We start from the raw sequence: 25458 nt of genomic DNA on the forward strand, positions 1-25458 counted from the left end.
GGTTTGCTGATCAAACCCGCATGTATCATACAGCTACAGTTGCAAATGGACCAGGTCCAGTTCAAGGCCTGGATTTTTGAACCGATCTGGGACCATTTGATTATCTCCGCCAAGCACCACCCATTTTCCACCATAAAGGAAACACATCTGCGCGGCCACCACACATGCCATCATGGAAAATGTGCACAAGATACAATCCATCCCACCGCATACTTTCCCTGGTCGAAAAATCAGACCTTTCAACAGTGAGCACCTGATGATTAGTGAACGGGCCCTTCTTATTTTTTTTGGTGGGGGGACGCTAAACAGTGGTGTCGTTATGGGTTGCCATTTAGATGAAAGTGAGACTAGAATGCATAACATAAACATTTCCAGGTTGAAAAAGCAGGAGATGATAGTATGAAATTCTGCAATGGCTCCAATATTGTAACAAGAAAGACTGGAGAAAAGCTAGCAATAAAATGCAAGAAAAGGCAGCATTATACAGATTGCATTTATATATATATATATATATATATATATATGATTGCCAACAAGCAATGTGGAGAGAAATTTATTTCAATCATGATCATTACAGACTATCAAAAGAATAATTGAGCTTCAAAACAGGGCCCACTTAAAACATCCCTTTTATTCTTCTTGTTGGAAAATAACCTTTGAAATGATGTCCTAGCTATACTTTCGTAAATTTAATAAACATATCAAAAAGAATAAAAGCATGTAATCCACACGCCACTGCATTCAAATGGCATTTGCCTTTATCTCTGTATAATGCTTTCCTGTTTGATATAATTGCCGGATTTTTGTCGATGATATAACCAAACAGCAGAAATGTTATGCACCCGTCCTGTGGCGCCTGTTGATTTCTTGTAACAGGCAATTAGGAGGTATCATAGTGACAAAGAGAAAAGAAGAGCTGCATATTAGAACCTAAAGCAGGTAAGAGTAAGAGATTTGTTCGACACTTAATCAGGACATTTTAGCCTTAGCAAAAAACACCCCTGCGAAGAGACCTGTTCGAAATTTCAAAAGGGGTGGATGTCAGAGAGACATGAAGATAATTGAAATATATAACAAAGCAGTAATAGACGGCACTAATTACCAAAGAGTATGCTAAAAAGATTGGGGAGGCTGAGCGGGACATTGAATAGCAGTATTCCAGCAATGGAAATCGGGATCTTATTCAGGGATCCCACCAGACTGCCAAGCACAAGTTCTTCATCAGTAGCCAATTGGTGAATCAAGATGCTTCTCTCAGTGGTACATGACTCATACCTGTATGTGGTGGGACCAGTTTGGCTTAAAAACCACATAGAGGTGAAGCTGATGGCCAGTCCGAGTAATCCACTGGCTGTTGCCACCACCCAAAACATCGGTGTTCTAATCACATGTCTGCAAGTGGAAAACAAGAAGACATCATAATCACATCAACAAAGATTGGTAATGAGAAATATGAGGGAAGTCAGAAGTTAAATTTCATGGATCCAACCCTTTCACATGGGCAAGCATGTACAGTTGCCTAGACATATGCATGAATGAATGCATGCACGCACTAGATTTTAATACAGAAAAGGGAGCCCACCAACCTGAACCAGCAACCAGGATCAGGTAAATGGAATCAAGCAAATCTCATTCAATTAGATGGTAAGTAACTTTAAGAGAATTAAGATATCAAAGACTAAGGCATGCTTACGAGTTATATACAGATTCCCATTCACTGAAGATGAGAATCAGGAAAATGGCGAAAGGTAAAGACAGAACATTGTTCAGCAACACCATCGAAATTTCATTGAGAGTCCCAGATCTGGTTGATTGCTTTGCTGTATCCATGACTCGGCGTAGTGTCAACTGTTAGGGAAAAAAGTACAAAAAGAAAGAAAAGTTGTCAGCATCAGTTGGTCAGTATGACCGAAAGAGAAAATATAAAGAGATAAATAGAGCTTTGTTATGGAGTGGGTGCAAGGTTGTACCAAAATAAAATAAAGCAAAACAAGGACCTCATTTGCACAAAACAAAAGGCATATTTGGTTGCAGCTGACAGAAGCAGCAGGTCTCAGAAAAATCTCCTAAGTAGCAGCCCTAAAGGGAGGATGGTTGTATAACTATACTTAAAAATCTTGTAGAATGTAAAAGTACACTTATATTTGACAAAATATAGGGAGTAACAATGGCGATTACACTTATAAAGCATAGAATATTTGTATTTGCGAATGGTAAAAACTATAAGTAGAACTAAATTGCTGAGTTAAAGGAGGCCCTATTGGAATTATGAGAGTTATAGCTGGTGGTAGGAGAATGAAGAAATCACAGAGTGGGACTGGCACTTCAGAGGGAGACTCCTAATGCTATTGTGAGGACAACACTGATGAATAGATGGCTGTAGGATGGTACTTACTGAGTAGCTCGCAGTGAGAACGCAATTCACTGTTTGCCATGCATAACCCACTGCGTTAAAGGAGAGATCTGTGATTCCACCGCTCACAGCAGATATGATCTGCAAAGACATCCAGACTATAGAATTATTGGATGGCAAGAGTTCTACATGGTAGATCATTAGAAAAGGAGAAACAAGTAATAACAACTGAACAATTTTCATGCCTACGGTAATTTTTGTTTTCTGATAATGTTTCTTCTATTATGTATTGGGTTATCTGCGAAGTGCAGATCCAGACAGGTTCACTGAGAAAACAATCAAACGCCAATGTAGACAGTCAACAAGAAAATGACATTTGACAGGGAATGAGTAAATCATCTGAAATAGAAAGGAAATTTTTGAAAGGGTAACCAGGTAAAGATACAGCAGGGTGCTTTAGCAGACCCCTGAGACCAGAAAAAAGAAAAAGTGAGAGATTGATCAAAGCCCTGTCCCCTCTCAATATTATTTATTAAAAGAATAAAATTTATTTCACAGAATACACAGGTCATCCAACCCAATCTCTGTTGTAAGGAGAGACTCCCATTTGGAATACGGCTCTTAGTTGACAAAAACTCTAAAAACTAGAAAACTTCCCAAGACCCCTAACTGCCATAGCAATCATAGTTTACTAATTCAACTATGACTTCAGAAAATAGCAATGAAGTCTAACACAACTCTTACATGAGAAGATAACAATGACCAGATCCAAATGAGAGATAATATGATTAACTTCCCTGAGAAATTAAGAAAAGTGAGCAGTGGAAGTTATTGACATCTCCTCGACTACTTCATTTAAACATGTGAAGAAAATGATGGAAAACATAGCCCTTTTTTGGGACTTTGCTGACATCAACCTAGTCAATCTTCTAAGAAATAGATTGTGAGGAAATTAAAGCATTAGATCGTTGTTAGATTGAAGTTTCAATAATTAAAATAAAATAAACATATTGCTATCAGTCCTTAGAATACAATGAAATGAAAAACAATGATATCTGGTAGACATCACATCCAATCTAAAGTAAGAAGATTTACAATCAGGCAAATAATCATTCCCAGCAATGAGATTTTACATTTACTAATTGGAGGATTGTTAGTTAAAGGAGTAAGCACAAACATGGTGAAAAGGAAAAGACCTACCATTAGAAACAATGCAGTCCAAACTTTTTTGTTCTGTCGCTTTTTGAAAATATATGCTTCTCCAATTGCTGTTAATATATTTGTCATGTTCTTTAAGATTGTCACCATCGCAACATTTATGTACTTTAAACTGAAACATCAAAATAAAAAAAATTCATATGCGAACTTGACTAAAGGGCACAAAATTAGGTGCTAGCCATCATGTCATTGGCAACATCTAAAGCAATTACTCATATGTGGCTGTCCCTTTTATCTATTATCTCTTACAGTTAAAGTTTGGTATCGTCACCAAAGGCCCATCCTAGCCAGTGAAAGATCTCTATGGAAGTTGTTCGTACCTATACATGCCCGTCACAAGCATACCCACAAAGATTATGTTGACAGGAATCCAAATTCGAATCAGCTTCCAAGTGAGCTTTTCTATTGATACAGCTCCAAATAACTCCAACATGGTAATAACTAATACACAGATGAAATTCTGCAGAACACAAAAGTATTATCCAATAAGGTAATAGCAAACTTTTTAACCTACCACAAATTAAGGAATAGAAAAAGGATGAACTGATAAGAAAATTAACAGGGAAAACGAAAACAATATTCAAATATCAAGAGTCAGGTCAATCTGCTTGTCAGGCAGCCTGCACTTGTATGTGGAACGTAGACCTTTAGTCAATCTTTTCTAACCGTCTCCTTTAGTTGTACAGATTTGGCCCCTCTGTAGTCAACCTGAGAATTCTTGTTTCTTATCTGATTGGCAGAACAGGATAAAGCCGACCCCAAATAGTTGGGACAAGGGTACAATGAAGGTGATGATTACGATTAAGATTTTCAGTTTTAAGTTGGATGAGACATAAACCAAGAAAAAATTAACTCAGACATTCCACTGTCTTGTTCTTACACTAGACAAAACTAGCTCAGGCAGTCTAGACATGAGACATTCCTTTACCCATGTTACAGTAGCAACAGATGATAAAAACATAAATGGGGTAGGAATCCTAAACAGATACCAATATCAAAGAGAGACAATAGACAAACTACACAAATCTGCCACAACAACAAGTGCCATCACATTCGAGAAGTTTTAATTTAGTAACTGAATAGCAAAAGAAGGGGAAAAATACAGTCACAAGAAAAAAGCACATTATTTCAACTATTTTCAATGTCCAAAATTAAGTTGACTCAGATGAAATACAAAGAAGACATACTCAACTGGCCCCTGACTAGTTCAATTCACCCAAGTCAGGAGAAAGTTGAAGCAAGTTTTCATCCCCAAAATGTTAGATGGTTGAGTGGTTTTGGATAAAGATTTCCAGAGACAGGCAGGTTTCTGACGCAGTAGATAACTACAAATTTCTTTCTAAACAAATTTGCATAAAAGAAACAGCAAAAGCATGAGTAATTTATGCATCAAGTAATTAAAAATAACCTTATTAGTTACAAATATATACCAAACTGGTCACAATTTTTTGAACTTGTACGTTTGTGCTTCTCTTTCACCTTGATGGAAAACATCAGATGTGAAATATGAGAGGATGATGTAGGACCACAGATTTGGCCCATTGCAATTCTTGTCCAAAAGGAACCAATTTGCTCATGGATGACAGATATATTCACCTGATATAACATTAATGATATTCCCGCATCAAAACCATAACCTGATAGAACAACTTTGTTCAGCAATATCATGCTGCATGAAGAAATGCAGTAAGCTATTCCAGACACAAGAGGCCCGGACTTTCTGTCATGCCTCTTTTCATCCACGTCATTCTGATGGTTGATGTCATCATCAAATGCTGCTCGATTTCCATTAGATAACCTGCACGTTTATAGGATGCATTAGTTCCCAAAGTAGTTTGAACTATTGTTGTTGTTTCCCACAAAGAAAGGCTTCGCAAACAGTGGAACGTTTGATGGGAAGTGACATTCCTTTCATCTCCGCAAATCCAAACAGGCCCCAAGTATGACATCTGATATGAACTTGTATCCATAAATGGCCTTTCAGGGTTTGATTACGGGAGTGGCAAATGAGGGACCGCTAGCCCAAATCAGACATAGCTTTCCATTTTCTTTACCTATTGCATGACCATTGAGATCTCAAGTCCCAGCATTTTTTATTTATTTATTTTTTTCCTGCAGCATACTGCATACCTAAGGAAGATTGCATGCATCATTTGCATGAAAATGAGCAGCATGCAAGGATAACATCATGAAGTAGCCTGTGTGCTATAATGTATCCATCCAAGAAGGAACCAATCAGTTAAGATTTAATTTATCAATTTCCTTCCTATAGTATGCCAAAAAGATGTGGATCCCAAATGCATTTTGGCAGAGACAGGTAGGTAAGCAGATCTTTTTTTTTTTTTTTTTTGGGGGGGGGGGGGGGGGGGGAAGCACCTGTTACTCGTCGCTCTTCTTACAGCATTTGTTGCAATATTGATAAATCCCCTATTCCCCTGCTTTAGAAAACCATGAAGGATCTTGTAGACCATATTATCTCTTTTTGGAAAGTCCATTTCCCCATTTGCATTTTCAAATCCCGGTTCCTCGATTGACATGACACTACACCTGTGCATGGAGAAGATAGAACTCAAACATTCAAGATAGAACAGCTTTAAGCCAACTGCAAGTGACGGTTTGATTGAGAAATTACCTTGTTTTAGTGCTAATTATGGTCTAAGCTTTTTATTGACAGCTATGGCCAGTGACAATAGCATCTGAGGACCATGAAATAGAAAATTATCATGATAGTTCCTCTAGCATATGGCAAACAGCTTCAATTTCATAGCAACTACATAACCAAGTACCTGAAAAAGATCTCTCTTACTCTGAGAATATTTTGTGTTGCACATCAAATTTTTGAATTTTATTGTGAAAAGCTTATGATGAATACAGAGGAACTGAATGATACTGGATCAGATGATATATGTATTGTACAGTATCCTTAGGCTCTGAGTCACAATATAAGTTAGGCCCATTGTTAGGTAATCTATAGACCCTTGATCTGATGGGCCCAACTACGAGTAGAACATGCCCCAAACCTTCTAGATTCGGCCTTTTTCTATTGAGTGAGCCTTCCATTTATGATTACTCGGAAGCCACCAATCGAAGGTTTATCAAAGAGGTTTTTGGGATGTGATTCATCCTTGGTGAGTCCAATTAGACCAAGTGTTATGGATAACTGAAGCATGGGACCCGACTACAAGCACTCATGGTCCAAAGTTCTAATAATTCCTCATGAATCTGTTCCTATGCAAACCAAGTCAATTTTTCAAGTTTGATAAACAGTACAATTTGGATGGAAAAAATATATGCAATCAAACATTTCTGTATAAAATGAGTATCTAAAGCGAGATATTCTGTAACGGTAACGGTGGCCATAACGGTCTACCTTTACGATACGGGTCATAACGGCTGTTATGGCCCCTGCAATGACAGCTATGGTCTCTTTTTTTATTAAAAGAAAAATTCTCAAAAAAAAAAAAAAAAAAAAAAAACCGTACTTGCCTCATAACATTGAAAAAAACAAATCCGAAAAACTTGTATTTGCCTCATAACAGACCATTACGGGGCTGCTACGGCCTTTATAGGAGGCGTAACGGGCCGTTAACGATGGTTACAGATCATTTTTTCCATAACGGTAGTTGCAACTGTTACAACCCCTTAACGTGTAACGGTTGCCACCGTTACCTTTACGTAACGACCTTTCCAGCACACCATGTTCAAAAGATGCAAACTAATATTATGTTAAAACTGAACATGAGATTTCCAAGAAAGAACTCAAAATCTTCAAAACAAACAATATTCCGCTATAACCTAAATACAAATATCTCTAGCAGGAACATTCATGTCCACAAAGCTACTACTTGTTGAGCGCATAAAGCTGACATGATGTCTGTATACAACACCCGAGCTGCTTAAAAGGTAAGACCCACCTGGAAGATCACTGCGTGCAAAAGTCAGGCTGATCTAATCATCAGGTGGACCACTCCGTAGTCCGTAGAAAAGAATTGACAGTCAATGGATAGAAGGTATGACATGGACTACCTGTGACCCCCGACCACAAGAACTTCCTACTGTCAGCAGCTAGGTGGGGCCTGCCATGATCTTTGTGAGAAATCCACACCGTCCATCTGTGCTGCCAACTCATTTTGAGCCACAAGCCAAAAAATAAGGCAGACCCAAAACTCAAGTGGGGAGAGGAAATTCCTACCATTAAAAGATTCCTGGGGTCCACCGAACCAAACCGTTCATAAGGTCATTCCCACTGAGATGGACTGATATATATATATATATATATATATATATATATATGCGTGATCCAAAACCTCTGTGGCCCCACGAATGTTTCAATAGTGGGAGTTCAATCCCCACTGTTTAGTTTTGGATCTGCCTCATTTTTTGGCTCATGTCCTAACATGAGTTGGAAAAACGGATAGACAAGGTGGATTTCTCACACATTTCACTGTCGACCCACCTAGCTTCCAACCGCAGAAACTTCGTGTCATAAGGTTAGCAGGCAATCCAAGTCCTACAAGGTACAACCAAAGAATTTACTCCACATATACGCATGGCCCACCTGTGATCTTCACGGTAGGACCCACGTTTTCAGTGGTTTGGATGGCGTCTCCACATGACACATTAGTTTAATGCACTCAATGGATGATATCGTTTGGTCCATGCTAATGGATGCAGATATTCCTCTTCTCAAAATTCAGAGCGAAAACACAACATGACAGATACCAATTGAAATCAAATGCAATTTTCCTAGAAGAGTTCATTTCGCCTCTGTATCACTCAAGATCCATCATGTTGCGAGTCTTTTGGGCCTACATGCTGAGATAGATTTGAACCTATCAGGCTTCGCTGATGATCCTAACCTTTGATATTTATAGTTGAATGCAAGCCCAATGTCGTAATTTCATGTACTGAGGTCACAATCATCCGCTCGGTGTGGATAAGAGTCCAAAACAGGGATGATTCTGATCATCTGACCACTCAGCATGTGGGCCGCAGTGAGAGGGCCAGCTCCTGACGCAAAAAAGAATTCCTTTTATACTAAAATGAAATTCATCAACGCAGCGAAAATAGTGGAAAAAGGAAAGTAAAGAAAAAAGGATAAAACAAGAAATTTTCGACAATTAGAGCGAGAAAAAGATCGAAAGAATCACTAACCGATGAATCCGGATTTTTCCTTCCCATCTGAATCTCTACACCAAATCTGATATAAACATTACAGAATAATCGCTCGATTCCGCTTTAATAACCTGGTAAAGATAGAACAAGTAATCCAAATCTCGGGAAAGATGGAAGAAAAAGAAGAAGGGTATGAGATTGAGAAAGGAGAGATTTTTCAGTTAGAAAAGGAAGCAGAGACGTGTGAGGATCTCTTTGTAGAAATACGCAAAGGATGAGAGAGAGAGAGAGAGAGAGAGAGAGAGAGAGAGAGAGCGGGAGGAGTGGATCTGGAGAACGAGAATCGAGAAAAACAGAGAGGGAGGAGCTTTGATGGCGGGAGCGCTCCTACCGAGGGAGGAGCGGGGATTGGAGGGCTGGGATTGAAGAGCCATGAATTCATCAGTTCCCGAGATCCGAGAAGTCAATCTATTTCCCGAAGAATCCATTCCTCTGTTTCAAAGCTAGGGTCTTTCTTTCTCTCTTTTTTTTAATTATTTTTTTATTTTTTTAATTATTTTCGAAGCCTTGAATCTGCATGACGCTGCAAGAATCAGCAAAGAAAGGGAAGAAAGGAGAAAAAGGCTGGGAATTTTTGGACGGGAATTGCCTCTGTTCCCCGCCAACTGAAGTTCCTGTAAGTGGAAGATGTGTGGGGTCCACTGCGATGTCCACGAGAAATCCACTCCGTCCATCAGTTTTGTAATCTCAGGATTAGACAGAATCCCAAAAATGATTCAGATCCAACACTCAAGTAGATCAATACAAAGGAAACACTGGGGATTGAACACTGACCATTAAACCTTTTTTGTGGGGCCACAAAAGGTTTTGAGTTGGCTAAATATATGTGTTTTAATTCTTCCCAGTGAGAATAACTCTTATGGACGGTTTGGATGGAATATAAATATAATGGTGGGCTCCAGTAAGGTTTCAACGGTGTAATCTTTCCGTGTGGACAAACTCGGTCTAGGTAGGGCTCTGTGGGGCCCACTGTGATGTATTTGTTTTATCCATGCTGTCCATCCATTTTTACATATCATTTTAGATCATGAACACAAAAGGGAGACAGATCTAAGGTTTAAGTAGACCACACCATAGGAAACAGTGGTGATATTGGCATCAACTCTCTAAACCTTATGTTTATTTGTCTTCCAGCCCGTTCATAAAGTCCCCTCCACTTAGGTGAAAGGAAAACACAGATATCAGCTTAATCGAAAGTTATTCAGCTCACCAGAAGATTTTAATGGTGGGCGTTGAATCCCAACATCCAGGGCTGTCAATGGGCTAGGCCTAGGGTAGGTCTAGGCTCAGATTTTGAACTGTTTTAAGCTTTGGATCCCCTTTTTTTTGGCTTATGCTCTAAAATAATTTGTCACTATAGGTGGACAACATGATTAAAACAAATACATCACCGTGGGCCTCACAGAGCCATGTGAGCCTCATGATTAAAACATATACAATTTGTCACAATAGTTCTATGTTGTATCAGGGATTAATACATCACGGTGGGCTTCATGGTGGGGCTCACCATATAAATTAATTTAATTAGCAAAATAATTTTACTTATATGTTGTATTAGGGATTTATAATTCGTTCAAATTAGGTTAATATAATGGAATCAATATCATCAAGTTACAGGTAAGTAATCCCAACATGTTTCATCTCTCTTAAAAATAAAATAATTTTGATGTATCTGTTATATCTAATTTAATATTTGCTTGTTTTGGTTAACTAGAATTACCTAATTTAATATTTGCTAAATATATAATTCGATTGGTTTCATTTAAGAATTATCTTGTTCCTAATTTCATCAATTCACTTATAATTTGTGTTGCCTCTAAGTTGGAATATCAATTGTGTCTGTGTGTGTGAGATCAATTTGTTTATAACTGTGTCATTACAATCAAATATTAATATCTTGCATGCACACTATATGCTTAGTCTTAGAGAATCTCTCTAGATGAATTTATCCTAATAGCTTTAGGTTCAGATGCGGACCATGCCATATCTACTAAATGGTAGAAGCCTACCCAAGCAACAGATGCGAGTTGACAATATTTCAACTCAAGCATGTAGACAATTATCTCATTTGATGTATTCATTCATTTTGTACTTTTTACACACGACATTGATAGTTATTCGGTGCAATTAAGTTTGTTGTACTATTTTTAATTTTAATGTGAAAGAATCATACATGATTTTGTGTTAAGAAAAATATTGTTATAAGAAAATTTAAAAAAATCATACAAATGTAATCTATAATATCTATTCATTCAAATTCACAATGATTATGTATTAGATATTTAGGTAATGATTCAAAATACATGACCCTATTTAACAGAAGAAGAAATAGCTGCATTTGACTAATTATAAAATTTTGTCCATTTTGATTATTTATGACAAGTGTGCCATTTCCTTGGATTAGTTTTGGTTTTATGGCAAGTGTGCCATTTCTTTAGTATCGATTTACATTTTTATTTTGTTTAGTGTTTTTTATTACTTTAGATTTTAGTATTATTTACATTTTTGCTTTGGTTAGTGTTGGACATGAATTAGTATTCATTGAGTTGATTATTTATTATTTACCTATAAATAAGACCCCAAATGGGTGGCCCCCGATGATTGTAGATATTTAACAAGAACCTAGAATATATTCCATTAATATTTAACTTTGGTTTCTAAGCAAGTTGCAGATATACTATGGTTCGAGTACTCCCCTTCCATTGGGTACTCAAAACTCATATTCAGCCCCTGGAACCTAAAAATCATGACGTTGGGATGAGATGCCCACCGCTAGTTTTGTGTAGGGCCCACCATGGTGTTTACAAGCTATCCAGTCCATTAATATGACATTCATCGTTGTGACGAAGGAATTTCCCAGAAACGACGGTATTTCAAAACCCAGGTAAGCCATATCACGTGAATTTAGAGGATTTTCGGGATAAATTTGTGTGCCCCCCCTGAGTGTTGAATCAGCCTACTTTGGGGATCAAGGCTAAACAAGGGGAGATGCACTTGACGGACAGGATGGATTTCATGCATCCAGGCGAATCTCCTGTAACCCTGAGCTCCATAGAACCTAGCTACCATGATGTCCACATGAGATCCACTCCATTCATCAGTTTAGCCAGCTTATATTAGGACAGTCCAGAAAAAAAAAAAAAAAAAAATGTAAATCCAAAACTCAAGTGGGCCAGACCACAGGAAATAATGGGGATGAAAATGCCCACCATTGAGACCTTACTAGGGCCCATCGTGATGACTGGTGGCCCACATTAAATTAAAGAGGCCAGATTCTGGGCTAAGCTTAATCTACACAGTGATGTGTGCATGGCATCCAATCCATCCATCGTGTGCTCACCAGAGGGTACGGTTGGGATGGGAATGCCCACCCTCAAAAACCATCTGGATTGTGTGGGACCCACTGTGATTCTGTTTGGCCTGGTGAGAGCTGATTGCCTGCATCATAGGCGAACGTAACACCTTCCATCAATCCTAGGGCTTACGGCTGTCGTTAAAATAAAATTTTCAACCGTCTAAATTAATAGAACGGAATTGAATCATTAAGATTGTCCTACTACTATGATTTTGGGCCCTTTAAAAAAATCAAGGGTGGACGTCCCTCTTCCAACTGTTTCCTTTAGTATGGCCCATATGAACCATGAGTCAGCCTGATTTTTGGGCCCTAGGCCTAACTATGGATGACTCAACTGACTGTCAGAGTGGATTGTAGGTACACATCATGGTAGGCCATAAGTGGAGGGTCCACCTCCCAACTATTTCCTTTGGTGTGGCCCACCTGAATAGCTAATCTACCCATAACTGGCAGGTCATGGGCCAAAATCATTAAAAATGACAATTCAGGAAGGCCACACCACAAGTATTTGAAATACTTGGGAGGGGATGCCCAACCAATAAAACCTTCCTCACCATGTTGTGCATATGCCATCTAGTCCATTCAGCAGACACGCCCCACTGGGATGTAGGGTTACACTCAAAATCTGGTCAGTCCAAGACCTAGGCATGACTCACCGTTTTAATTTAGAGGTCTTAAGTATGATTTTACACTCTTCCTGGTGTCGTCGGTCAATAATCCCCTTCTCCCCATATATTGTTATAAAACATGATGCATTTAAAAGGGGATGATTGACCATTAAATTCAACTCTTAACCATATAAATGACACTTTTGCCATAGATGAGAAAATTTCTCATTTTACTCCTAAATAAACATAAAAAAGGTTATCCATGGCATTTTGACAATTTTGATCTACCATTTAGACGGTCTAGATAAAATGCCATGGATGGCCCACAATTAGACGATCTAAATCATGTGTGCTGAGATCCACATAACTAAATAATTTGGATCTCGCGTGAACTGAAAAGCCCTCTCATTTATAGGAAGTCATGGGCAAAAAGCTTCATTTCAGATGGTCAACGTTCAAATTTAATTCTTCTATAATGGTCTACTCTCCTGTAAGTTAAGGAAATGGTATTTTATAATTGTAACTTTGTAAGTCATAGCACTCTTAGTTGCATCCGTTTCGCCTGGACAGTCCAATCAATTGATCTGAACCATCCATTAAGTTCAGAGCACATTTCATGGGCTATCATGCAAAAAAAAAAAAAAAATCACACTGATCACACAATCCAATCCATCGTTGATTTGGCCTTATTTTCTATGGCCATCCATTTTTTAAGCCATGGATAGGATGGTTTAAATTGCCTGACAAAAATGATTTCTTAGAATCATAAGTAGTACATGAACGGCCCTAACAAATAGATAGATTTATTGATTGGACCTATTCTTTGGCTAAGCCCTCCATTTTGCAGGCCAGAAAGTGGATTTTGCACCAAGCAATAAGGGCTCACTGGACTAACTTCCTGGATCACTGATTGGTGGACCCCACCTTTACAACTACCAGATAGTTAAAAAAAACAAAATGCTTTGTTCAGCCAAACATCATATAATTGGATTGCTGTTGTCCAGAGGTCATATATATATATATATTAAATGGCAGGCGACTAACAGCACCTGAAGAGCATGACACATGGCAACGAAGAAAGGTGACATGTGGCGTGCTTATTTATGATTTTGAAGATTCCAAATCAGCAGCTTTTTTTTCACATGACGAGTGTCAAGCTGATGAGATGACGTGTGGAGTTATACAGGAGGACAGTACATGAGAATTTGTGTCAGCAAGAGACTGAACTGCTATAACCGTGAATCACATGAAATTTTCTGAAAGGATTGAAGAATTGATATGATACAAAGTAAAGATAAAATGGAATGTGACTGACCGAATTCATGGGGACGAAAAACACCCACTAAAGCTTTAGATGGAAATTGGGGATCACCACAACCAAATGTGGCGGCTGTCGATGGCCTTTACAGAAGTTGATACCAACGGCATCCGCCCAAACTCCGCTGCAAACCAGTTGACACATTGGGATCGCCGGTCGGAGTGACCTCCTAAGCTACTGATTCCAGTCGAACCTATCTCGAATATTTTACCTGCAGTTTAAAAATTGAGAGAGCATCAATGGACGTCACTACCCCACCATAGCAATTGCCTTCCTATTCAAATCCAAGATTTCATTTGGGAAAACCATGAGTTTCATACAAATGGGGTTTTCTCAAGTGACTCATTTGGGGGCGAAAAGCATCGGACCATGTTCACTAGAGAGATTGTACAGGACTGCCCAAGCGTTGATACTGTCAAACCATACAGAAAAAACTTGGATCTTCCAATGGACGACCAACAAAATAACAGTTCAGAAAGAAATAAGGCAGTGGTTCCCATTCCACTGTTAAAATGCCAAGCATTCTGTAGCTAGGATCTTCTAATAGGGGGTTTCTGGTGCATGGGCCATGTAAGGTGAGTCCATCGTGTCAATGTTCTGGACCAATGAAACATGGACCCCACAAACTGAAAGCATGCATGTACAATGCAGTCTCTTGGCTTGAGCAGCGTGTAATACCTCCATGCTGAAAGGGCTGCAAGCAAGTGTGATGCCATTGGTTGAAATGCATTAATCACAGGCAGTGCATGGTCATTGCCGACTAAAGTTTGTGAAGTGTATGACAGAAGAAAATGTGCATAAAGGAATTTAAGAAGGAACCCGATAAGTGAGATTGAGAATTTTGCATTTTGCTATGCAGAAGGCATGTCTCCTTCTTTTATGAAAAAATATTTATCGTTTCAACGATGATGTGCATTTGCAATTCAGTAAATTGTGGAAACTTATGACAACATCGCAAACATGCATGTCAATCTAGAAATTCCAAATCATGGCCGAGATGTGGTTGGCACATAGACGAGATAATCAAGCTGTTTAATGACCCTATCTGACTGGCAGTGATCAGGGTGACAAATATGGTGGAGATTTTGAATTTTTTTTATCAAATGATATTATCACGATCATATCGCAATTCCATCATGAAATTATTGCAATTATATCCAAAATTTATCTGGAAGTTAAAATAAATCATTTTATACCCTAAATTTTTAAATCATTTAATAATTTATAATAAATATTTTTAATATTTTATTTTCAGTGAGATTTTCCCAATAATATCACGAGAAACACAAAAAATTTGAAAATCCCGTGAGATATTACCAATCTGAGAAATTGCCAAGAATGAGATTTGCCACAATGGTGGTCATTAAATGTATAACTAAAAAGAAATTGTCAGCGGTTCAGACTTGGTGAGCAAGACCAGATGGTTAAGGTCGTCCATGTGATTTTCAACTGTTCAACATCCACAATGGGGCCCATGATTTGGATAATGTGATTTGAAACGCATTTATGCCACATCAGACATGGTTGACTTGCCATGATTTAGTTACATGTGGCAAACTTACACTTCAATCTTGCGCTTCTCCATAGAGTAATCCATCTTTCAAAACCCAATACTATCATGCACTGTAAACTTGAAGAGGTAAAAGAGACGAGGCATGAACATTCAGTTATTTACCTTTCACCCATATAGGAGGAGCGTCTGTAGCATTTGCAACAAGGAAAGCCATTGCAATATCTTCACAGTTCCTGGGAAACCAAGTTTCCAATTTAGCAGAAATTACATTGAATATAGACAACATCAATCATCACATAAAAGAACAGAAAGTAATGAAATGGAAATGAGAACCTGTTCTTGGTTATGTAATCTCGGATAGAAGCTGGCATCTGGTTTGTATACATATCAAGATACTTTTTGTGGAAAAAGGCTGCCTTGGAAAGCACCATACTATATCTACCCATCCACCAAACAGACCACCAGCCTCCATAAGAGTAGTATTCTGCACTGCCTTTCTGCAAGCAGAAACTCCAGTGTGAACAAAATGCAAATATTCATGAATTCAAAAATAAAATAAAAATTGCAGCTGGTGGAAATATCATCATAATCATAGCATTGTCTCAGCCATCTTGGGTCGGCTTTACAAAACCTTTTTCGCCAATTATTGGAGATGAAAAATATGTACATGCTAATTTCAGTTTGAATCTTCCCAAAAATCATAGAACAAGTTACTGATTGGAAACAAATGATTAATTTTGTTCAACAGTTTCAACCATGAAAAACATAGCTGAGCAAGCTAAATAAACATTAAAAACAAAAGTCAGTTGTGTGTTGTGATGAGCATACAGGCAAAGAGAAGTTCAATGCATGGAGTGGAAGTATAAATGCACATTTACATTGTAAGAGCAATGATCCAATGAGAGGGCCTTGATGAATTACCAAGCACAGACAACTGGGGCCACCTTAGGTTGAGGTTGACAGTTGGATAATAAGGGCATTCCACACCTTGCCTGAAGATCACCTTGATCAGAAGGTAGGCCACCTTGGATCAGAATGATTTTTTGTTAAAGGTAAAGGTGATCTTTGCTTCCCAAAATAAATGAAAAAATGCCATGTAAAATGAAGATTACCCCGATATAAAGGGGGCTGACCTTCCAATCAGAGTATCTCCTGGAAAGGTGCACTGGGGAACCCTCTGAACCAACAGCTGACCTTGACTGAAGGTGGACCTGCAGTGCTGTGTGCACAATGATATGATAAGAGGCCCTCTCACTGGATGGTTGCTCTACACTGTAAACTAGTTCTTTAGATTAAGACAATAAGACATTAGACGATAGATAAAACCATCTTACATTAATCATCTTGATTCTTGGGGATATGTACAGGAGCAGTGTCATAATCAGTTGGAAGCACAATAAGACCATTAAAACATTAAAGGCAAAAAGGACTCAACTGCAGCTCAAACTTTGATGACACAGAAAAGGTGGTTGCACTCATGAAATTCATGTGCAGTAATATTTTATAAGGATGAAAAAAGAAAATGTAAAGAAAGGTCTAGTTGAATGAAGCATATGGTTCCTAGCACTAGCTGTTCAACGGAATGAGAAACATTGACATTGAACGAAAATATGAAAGAAATGAAACAAGCTAAACTTCTTCTTGTCACCATTTTCATGTTTCGCAAAAGCATTTACCCGGAACTACTCATGAATACTGAGAAGGCATCTAAAATTAGTGTGGGAAGACAACCTGTGATACGGGAAAATTAACCACTTGCTCTAAAAGCTCAAACTGTTAGAGTATGGTGAATGAATCCCTTTATCTCATAGCCCAGGCCCCACATCGCATGGGTTAGGACCTCGGCCGAACCCCCCTCGTGGGCCCCAAATCACATGGGTACTGCCTCGCACGGACCACCCACCCCGAGTGTGTTCCCGCATCCCACAAGCTACCCCACTTGAGCTTGGTGTAAAATACACATTAATCATCCCCAGTGAGGAGTCTTGAACATGAGACCTCCCCCGTGGGCCTCAAATCACATGGGTCATCTACCCCGAGTGTGTCCCCGCATCCCACGGGTTACCTCACTCGAGCCCGGTGTGAAAATACCCCTGCATTAACCCGACTAACAGCCAGCAAGTCATCCAACACCAACATGAGAAGGCAACATGTGTAACAGTCCAGTTCTGGGTCTTCTGACAATCATTCAAGCGTCATCAGGAACTGTATCTAGCTACGGTATTAATGAGCATGTCATAATACCAGACATTTATCGAAAGATTTAGAACACCCATCAACTTTAAGAGAATGCTAATCCCCTCAATTCACTAACATTAACATATGCTCATGAAACTCTTTGTAGTGAATTGTGACTTCTCTGCTCGGAGCTGAGTTATCTGATCATGACTTAAACTGACATGCCACTGGGTTCAAATTACAGTTCATCCAGTACTTCAAACAAGTTCAGATTGAATTAAAAAATATAACCACATGTCTGATATATTTCTATTCAGTTAAAACTTGTTTTTACACCAAATCGGACCATGGGTTCTTTCGCAGATCATAAATATTGGAAGTGTCTTGGGTACCTCAAAACGTTGTTATTGTAAATATTGGTAGTTTCTTGGGTACCTCAAAATGATTTTATTGGAAATATTGGAAGTAACTTGGGTACCTCAAAAAAACTGTTCCAAATCCCACTGATTGACTAGGAACATTACCGACTCAACTTTGTTCGGCTGGGCCCAATCTAACAAGACAAATTTCTGTCCAATAAAACGTAATCTGAGAGGATGATCAACTTCAACATTTTGCAAATTCAAGACTTTTCATTGCATCAACCAAGTCAAACTAAGAAACAGAGAGAGTTTCCAGGTTGACTACATGAGTAGTTTATGAACATTGCATAGAACTTAATTCTCTACTTGCACATTCAAACTGCATTAGGAAACAATAAGATCAAATTGGCAAACAGAACATAAACAAAGCAAGTAGGAGTCCAGGACTCGCAGCAACAACCATTCCAGACTACATATAAACAAAAAGTACATAAAAATGATAAAGAAAAACAAACAACTTTTTTTCCTATAGCAGTTACAGTAGAATATGCAACAGGACAGTAATGAACTATAATAGTAATAAGGCCTAAAAGAGGAACTGGAAAATAAAATGGTGGCAGAAAGGGGAAAAAGCATACTGTTTTATCCACCCAATGCATCCGTGGTACAAATCCCACCATGGTAGCAGGCGCACTTTGCCAAACACTGAAAGCAAACTCTACTGAAGAGCATGGGAACACAACATCGTCGTCAATCGAGAAGACAGCATCCGTCTTCAAATCCTTGATCTCCTTGAATCTGTTGTTCAGACTGTCTTCCTTGTTGATGTCGAACCTCAGTTCAATCTCTTTACCATCTTTAGAATTTGATTTTAATGTTTTCCATAAGAACCCACGAAGAGAATCTGAGGGCGGATTGGGCTCACTCCACACAATGCGTATAGCATCAACACCAGGACAGGATGTGTAGTGGGAGATGGATTTCTTCAGTAGATCATTTCTCTTCCATGTGTTTATGAGGATTGTGTATCCTTTCCTGTTTGCACCAATACAAACCAAGCATTAAGGCTTGACAAAGACCATAGAAGTTACCCACTAAAAATAATTAACCTTACTCTAAACCATCTATTTTTTCAGTAAAATCAAGGAAGCTACTATTTTCTTCTTCTTCATTGTTCTTTTTTTTTTTTTCTTTTATAAAATTCACCCTTTGGGACTTGCTAGTTGAAATGGGATTGCTATAAATGAGAAAGATTTCCCATACTAAGAAACATGATGCTATAACACACTTTTTGATAGCTAAGCTGGGTTCAAACCTAAGAGAAACAAACCCTGTATACCATTGAACTACGGGCTTGAACCCCTTTAACACATTAACTCAAAACCCAGAAACCATCGTAATCATCATCACAGCTGAAGCATAAGCATCATCATAGCCTTGTCCAGCTATTTGGGGTCAGCTTTATAATGATGTTCCACGGACATTATCCAAACCCAAAAACCATACGTTACAAACTAAATTGCATTTGAATGCACGGAAAGATAAGCTGGTTATCTGAGAGCTTCGATTTCTAAATTGAAGGCTCTAGCTCCATAGCACAACCTCAAAAAATAAGAACAGCAAGGCAACAAATTTCCAACAACAAACCACCACGAGTGTCTTTTTATAATGTACTAAGCTGCATATGTTGAGTTTTGAGTAGAAGGCAAGTGTCTTTTGCACCCTTCAATAACTTCAAAAACATGACGCCAGAAGTTTATCCTTCTTAACTTCTGTCACGTTGTCAACGCCTCTGCTGAGGGCCACAGCCATAAAGAATTCAGCAGTTTCACAACATCCTCCTGCCATACCTCTGACCAGTTCATGAAAATTGAAACCTTCCTCAAGAATGGAAGGCATTTCCCCTCAAAAAATAAAATAAAATAAAGAAGGGAAAGCATTATGATAAAGCATAGATGAACCCGGAAGCTGTGGCAAATCCCTAGAAGAAACTACAATGAGAGTATAATTATAAATGGCAAAGAAAGAAATAAAGAAAGAAAAAATTTACTATATGTGATTCATAGGAGTGGCTAACCCACCTAACACCTGAAACTGATAGATGATCAGAAACCATACTATTCTTCTCCTAATGCATAAAAGGTAGTAAAAAATATGGATGATCTCTAAACTAGCCGAATCCTCTAAAGCATGAATGAAACCACAGACGTGTTAATGGAGTTCTGTTATCAGCTGAATTCTATCCATGGAGCACTAAGGATAGAGTTCCAAATATCAATCAAGAAAAGCCTGAAATCATGTTGATGCTTCCTTTTCTGTCGAGTCCCTAACACCAATAGAACAGCCAAATTTGCTGAAACTTGAAACAGATCCATACCCCATGACCTGAACTGGCAATTACCTCTATTACACAATTACAACCATCAAATTTCAATTTCAATCATTCAATTCGAGGGAAAATCCAAGTTGGGGAAATATTGCACCAGCAGGATTTTGGTACCCCACTAGACAATTAAAACAAAATGGACTCTCTATAATCTCTCTCGGAATCCATAGGGAAGTTGCCACTAGACATGATTCAATTTCTCTGTGAATAACAATGTTCCAAAATTTTATGCGTGCTAAGTTGCTAACTATTCCCTACCATCACGTCCCCAAAAGATGCTAAGGGTTTTGGAATTTCTTACTGTGCTATATCAGGTCACTGTTCAATTGGTAGGCCACAACATGGATGGGCCAGTGAGGCCCACCGTCTAAATAGTCCTGATTGCCACACGTGTGCCCCTTCCTATAGTGATATCAGGCAGGTCAAACTTTGGGTTTTCCAAGTGGGTAACCTAACCAGTGGTCTTCCTGAAAATCCAATGACTAGAGAATGGCCAATATCAAAAAATGATAATCCAGTCTCTTAGAAAACATATGCTTCCACCAAGACAATGCAGTGGCCATCGACCTAGAAATTCTTGGTCTCCATGGAAAAGCCGGGAGGCAGTTTACATCAATAGATTTTCATGGAGCTCTTACAAAAGATCAGGCCACCTGACCATATCTATGGTTCCCATTTTACATTATTGGTTCAACTTTTAATGATCGATTTTTATTCCTTTTATACAATACAAAAGAATCAAATTTAAAATCTAAAGTTAACCGGTGGTCTTCCTGAAAATCCAATTACTGGAGAATGGCTGATATCAAAAAAGATGTAAAGTCTCTTAAGAATATGCTTCCACCAAGGCAATGCAGTTGCCCTTGACCTGGAAATCCTCTGTCTCTGTGAAAATGCTGGGAAGCAGTTTACATCAATAGATTTTCGTGGAGCTCATACAAAGGATCAGGCGTGACCCTATCTATGCTTCCCATTTTACATTCTTGGTTCAACTTTTAATAATCGATTTTTATTCTTTCCTACAATACAAAAGCATCAAACTTAAAATCTAAGTTAGAAGAACGAATCCTTTTATTTATTTATTATTATTCTGAATGGTAACTCAGAATAAAATCTAACTTAGAAAAGGAAATAAGCTTAAGGTTTAACAATTTAAAAAATTCTACAGAGAGAGGAAAACAAAATTAATATAGACAAAAAAGTGAACATTATAATTTTCATCAAAAATACCATACTTCTCCAAAATATCACCGTGAGTACAGCTACGAAATTCACACAAACTACCAATTGATTTTGTTGGGGCCTTCACCCAACAGAAAATAGAAAACCCCACCAAAGCACACAGAATAGCTCTAGCACAAGAACAGAAGGAACAAGCAAACCCCTTCACGACATGTCAGAAAACAAAAGCAAAGAAACAAAGCAACAGCCACTTTAATGGAGATGCTACAACAGGGTTGCTTTAGCAAAGCCCCTATATGGAAACCAGAAGTCCAACCAAATCCAAAAGGTCAACAATTTTTATTTTTATTTTGAAAGATGAACAAATTTATTAGGAAGAGCCGGAAAAGGTCAACATACACTTCCATTATTGAATAATGAAAAGGACCAACCTAACACAAAAGCCATACATCCAACCTCTTTTATAAGAGATGGTTTGAACATTCCCAATTAAAACCAAGGTTTAAAGAATCATCCAAAACTGATATGTTTCACCTGATACGTACTGGTATTGCCCATGAACGATACGGATGTATCGGCCCATATCTGCCCGAAACAGCCTGATACAGGGCCATATTGGTTGTGAGCTGTATGACATCAGATGCAATTTAAAACCTTGATTAAAACAGCAATCCCAATATGGTTTCAACTTTCCCAATTAAAACAGCAATCCCAATCTGGTTTCAATTTTCCCAATTAAAACAGCAGTCCAATCTGGTTTGAACTTTCCCAACTAAAACATCAATCCCAATCACTTCAATAACCAACTTTCCAAGAGAGAGGTGTTTACTAAATCTATCCAATCTAAGCTATTAATGTTTCCTAATACACCCAAAAAACCCATATTCGAATTCTCGCAACTGATTCCATTTCTCAAATTCATTTTACTCCCAAAAGCGAATTACCTACTTCCAACTACAACGAATTTCATGAACAGCACATGCCCCAAAAATGCAAACTTAAACTTCTAATGGATTGAGAGGAACGAATCAAACTTAAAACTAAATTCAACTTAAACTTCGAATGGATTGAGAGGAACGAATCAAAATCAAGACATCGAGAGAAGAACCGAAACTTCCAAAATTCATACAAAACCAGCTCATTCAATCCGATCTAATTCACACATCTGTCTTCTCAAATCCCATCATATTCACGTCGGAACCAAAAGCAATTCAACAAAAGAGGGGTAGAAAAGGCAGAGAGAAAGAGAGGATCTTCTCATACGGACCGTGGAGGCGAAGATCCAACGGTCACATGATGCCGCCATCCCATGAACGCAGCGGCCCGGCCAGTGATGACGACGAGCGTGAAGGCGATGCAGCAGGCCAGCAGCAGCTTGATCTTCACGGATCCAATGGCCGAGATCGTCAGCTGGCGGAATCTCTGCAGAAGCCTCCGGCTACTGGGGCTCCCTCTCATCACAGCCAGCTTTTCAGCAGCAGCAGCGGCGATTCCTAGCCACCGATCCGAGTCAGCCTGGGCATTTCTCAGCGAGTCGACTCAGGAACGGTGCGCACCGTGCGCTCCGTAGAAAATGAGATCAGAAATCGTACGGACGCTTTGATATCCTCCTTCGTTCTTACTTGGGTTAGGCTCGCTCGTTCGTTTTCGTGGAAATGGCCGTCGAGGAGTTTGATGGGAGAAGAGTGAGGCGCACGTGTGGGGGACGGGTCTGGCACGTGCGCATGGGCGGATGACTAACAGGAGCTGAAGCGGGTATTCCTCGGCTCCTTGAGTGATGGAATCGGAATTTAAGTCGGAAACGGTGCTGACATACCTCTCATGGGGTGAATGGAGGCAAACATGCGTGTCGGCATTTCATATTGTGTCGACGAGTTATCTGATACTCAGCATCGCATGACACTTGATACGCAGGCACTCAGAAATTGGATGCATGGAATGCATTAATTCAACTTAAACTAACTCAACTGTGGAAACCACTTCCTTTTGAGTTACATTTCCGATTTTGGATTGGATAATAAATACTGATTCGCAGGCTCCATTTTTAACCGTCCAATAAATATCCATCGATCAGAAAGTCAGATAGTCGAATTACCCTAAATTTTGGTTTTTCATACATCCACGATTAAAAAATAATTATTATTACCGTTTAATTTGAGTTATCCGTATGCCATATCTGCAACTTCTAAGTATCTGCGTATCATCCACCATACTCTCCCAGAGTATCAAAGTTTCTGTTTCAGGAAGATGATCCGGTAGAACTGGCGGTACTGGAATACGGTAGAATCATATCTCCAAAGAACACGTTTCAGTACGAAGTATTAATCGGAACCGTTCATCTATGTCCCATTACTATAGAAGGAAAATAGTTGAAATTCAAATACTCAATATATTTTCAAATAACAGTACTTAATAATAGTATCCAACCGTCAATATCAAAAATATCTTCATTTTATGTATCAGACTATCCAAAGTTTCTGAATTTTAAAAAGTAAGACATTCATAATAGTTACCACTGCATGGACGGATGAGATTGATTTATCACCTAGATATGTGTTCTGTACGGATACGGCTCAATCATACTCCAGTTGTTCCGGGACTGATCATCATCCCCCTCTTTCATTCCCTTCTGGAAGCACGGATCGTGCAAGGGGTTCTGATGTGGGACGGGTCTACCCTTTGACCGGACTAGTGGGCAAGCGCTCTGACCTCGTGCATCACTGCATGGTATTGGTCCACCTACTACGCGTAATCGCGAGGCCCGGCTGGACCCAAAGGCCCGTAGAATGGCCCTGCGTTAAACCAGGCACAAGCCATACAATCTATCCATCATGAAAACGCCACGTCCCAAAAATCACGACAATCTCTTATCATGTGAGATTAGAAAGTTTTTGGGTTGCTCACGTCAGGACAATTTCTTGATGTGACCCACTTGATTTTTATAGTGGGACGACTCTCTTTTAATCTTGGGTTAATCTCTTTTTCATGGTAAGATGTCCCCATGCAAAATCACATGAATGAACTGATCTCATCAAGCTTTTGATATGGCCTGTTTAAGATATATATCAAAAAACTTTCATCTGATGGACCACCATGCAAGGGTCACGATGCATAAGTAGCACCGGTTAGTTAATGCCAAAGACGGTCAACATGACATTTCAACTCATTAGATGATTAGAATAATATATTTTTAACAATAGATTTATAATTAATTTTATAATTCATGACCCGGTAAAAGAGGTCAAATGTCGTTTTTTATATTTACTTTTCTAGGTGTTGGCCCATAAAAGGCATGCATACGTGATACATATTCATTCCAACTTGTCAAAGTTACACAATCTTATACGTTAAAGTCAATTTAATTACAAACACTCTTGCAATCTCTCATCTATTGTGGGGCCCATCCGATGAATTTAAGGGTGAGCTATCCTCATTATTGTAGGATATAATTGCGTCCATTTCACATCCTCACACTTGAAAAGGTGTCGATGGAGTAGAATAGTTTCAAAACCTGTTTCACTAAGTAAGTGTCCACTAATCAAAGGTTAGGACTGCTCGTCCATTTTAACTGGTTTAACCTAGGGCTGAAAGTAAGGCGGGTTGAGTTGGGTTGGGTTAGGTTGGTGCTCAATCCTAACCCAACCGAAGGTTCCTATAACTCAACCTAACCTCCGGTTGAGAATTCTTAACTCAAGGTTAGCCTAAACGAGCTTAGCCGAGTTGATATATGCTAATATTTTGGTTACTACATTAGTTTATTATATTTTCAATACATGTTTTATTTTTTATCTTAGTTTTTATACTTATAGT

At 38.7% G+C, this 25458-nt stretch overlaps 2 protein-coding genes across 11 annotated transcripts; both read right to left on the reverse strand.

The window, feature by feature from the left end:
- Positions 1 to 544: 544 nt before the first annotated feature.
- Positions 545 to 15767, reverse strand: LOC131252601 (GDP-mannose transporter GONST2-like). Of its 7 annotated transcripts, none has more exons than XM_058253221.1 (12): positions 8726 to 9649; positions 8431 to 8581; positions 6206 to 6267; positions 5948 to 6119; positions 5168 to 5369; positions 3892 to 4031; positions 3554 to 3683; positions 2396 to 2494; positions 1694 to 1848; positions 1276 to 1392; positions 1103 to 1200; positions 545 to 1013 (listed from the first exon to the last, which is right to left on the reverse strand). In XM_058253221.1, the coding sequence occupies exons 4-12, from the start codon at positions 6106 to 6108 to the stop codon at positions 970 to 972; spliced, it is 1146 nt and encodes a 381-aa protein (XP_058109204.1). In that variant the 5' UTR covers positions 6109 to 6119; positions 6206 to 6267; positions 8431 to 8581; positions 8726 to 9649; the 3' UTR covers positions 545 to 969. The 7 variants fall into 7 exon arrangements, with proteins under 7 accessions (XP_058109204.1, XP_058109205.1, XP_058109206.1 ...); XM_058253222.1 differs by lacking the exon at positions 8431 to 8581 and having other exon boundaries at positions 8726 to 8771; positions 9078 to 9648; XM_058253223.1 differs by lacking the exons at positions 8431 to 8581; positions 8726 to 9649 and adding an exon at positions 15703 to 15767.
- LOC131252603 (glycosylinositol phosphorylceramide mannosyl transferase 1) lies at positions 13783 to 23545 on the reverse strand. Of its 4 annotated transcripts, none has more exons than XR_009174573.1 (6): positions 22916 to 23544; positions 18719 to 19115; positions 16653 to 16807; positions 16462 to 16532; positions 15874 to 16037; positions 15703 to 15773 (listed from the first exon to the last, which is right to left on the reverse strand). XR_009174573.1 is itself a non-coding variant. In XM_058253227.1 (5 exons), exons 1-5 carry the CDS (start codon positions 23104 to 23106, stop codon positions 14078 to 14080), a joined length of 984 nt encoding a protein of 327 aa, XP_058109210.1. In that variant the 5' UTR covers positions 23107 to 23513; the 3' UTR covers positions 13783 to 14077. The 4 variants fall into 4 exon arrangements, 2 of the variants coding, with proteins under 2 accessions (XP_058109210.1, XP_058109212.1); XR_009174574.1 differs by having other exon boundaries at positions 16674 to 16807; positions 22916 to 23542; XM_058253227.1 differs by lacking the exons at positions 16462 to 16532; positions 16653 to 16807 and adding an exon at positions 13783 to 14238 and having other exon boundaries at positions 22916 to 23513.
- Between the last annotated feature and the right edge of the window lie 1913 nt (positions 23546 to 25458).

This window comes from Magnolia sinica, chromosome 8 (genome assembly GCF_029962835.1).
Source record: "Magnolia sinica isolate HGM2019 chromosome 8, MsV1, whole genome shotgun sequence".
In the NCBI taxonomy this organism is placed as follows: Eukaryota; Viridiplantae; Streptophyta; class Magnoliopsida; order Magnoliales; family Magnoliaceae; genus Magnolia; species Magnolia sinica.

Excerpts from the sequence above, each read along its gene's own strand:
- LOC131252601 (XM_058253223.1), bottom strand. The coding sequence starts at position 6,108 with ATGTCAATCGAGGAACCGGGATTTGAAAATGCAAATGGGGAAATGGAC. Across the intron at positions 1,849-2,395 it reads TTCTCACTGCGAGCTACTCA|TTGACACTACGCCGAGTCAT; the intron begins GTAAGTACCATC and ends TTTCCCTAACAG. Across the intron at positions 1,393-1,693 it reads TGGGAATCTGTATATAACTC|ACATGTGATTAGAACACCGA; the intron begins GTAAGCATGCCT and ends TTCCACTTGCAG.
- LOC131252603 (XM_058253227.1), bottom strand. The coding sequence starts at position 23,106 with ATGAGAGGGAGCCCCAGTAGCCGGAGGCTTCTGCAGAGATTCCGCCAG. Across the intron at positions 19,116-22,915 it reads GTTGGATCTTCGCCTCCACG|GAAAGGATACACAATCCTCA; the intron begins GTCCGTATGAGA and ends TGGTGCAAACAG. Across the intron at positions 14,239-15,702 it reads TCCTCCTATATGGGTGAAAG|GTAAAATATTCGAGATAGGT; the intron begins GTAAATAACTGA and ends TTTAAACTGCAG.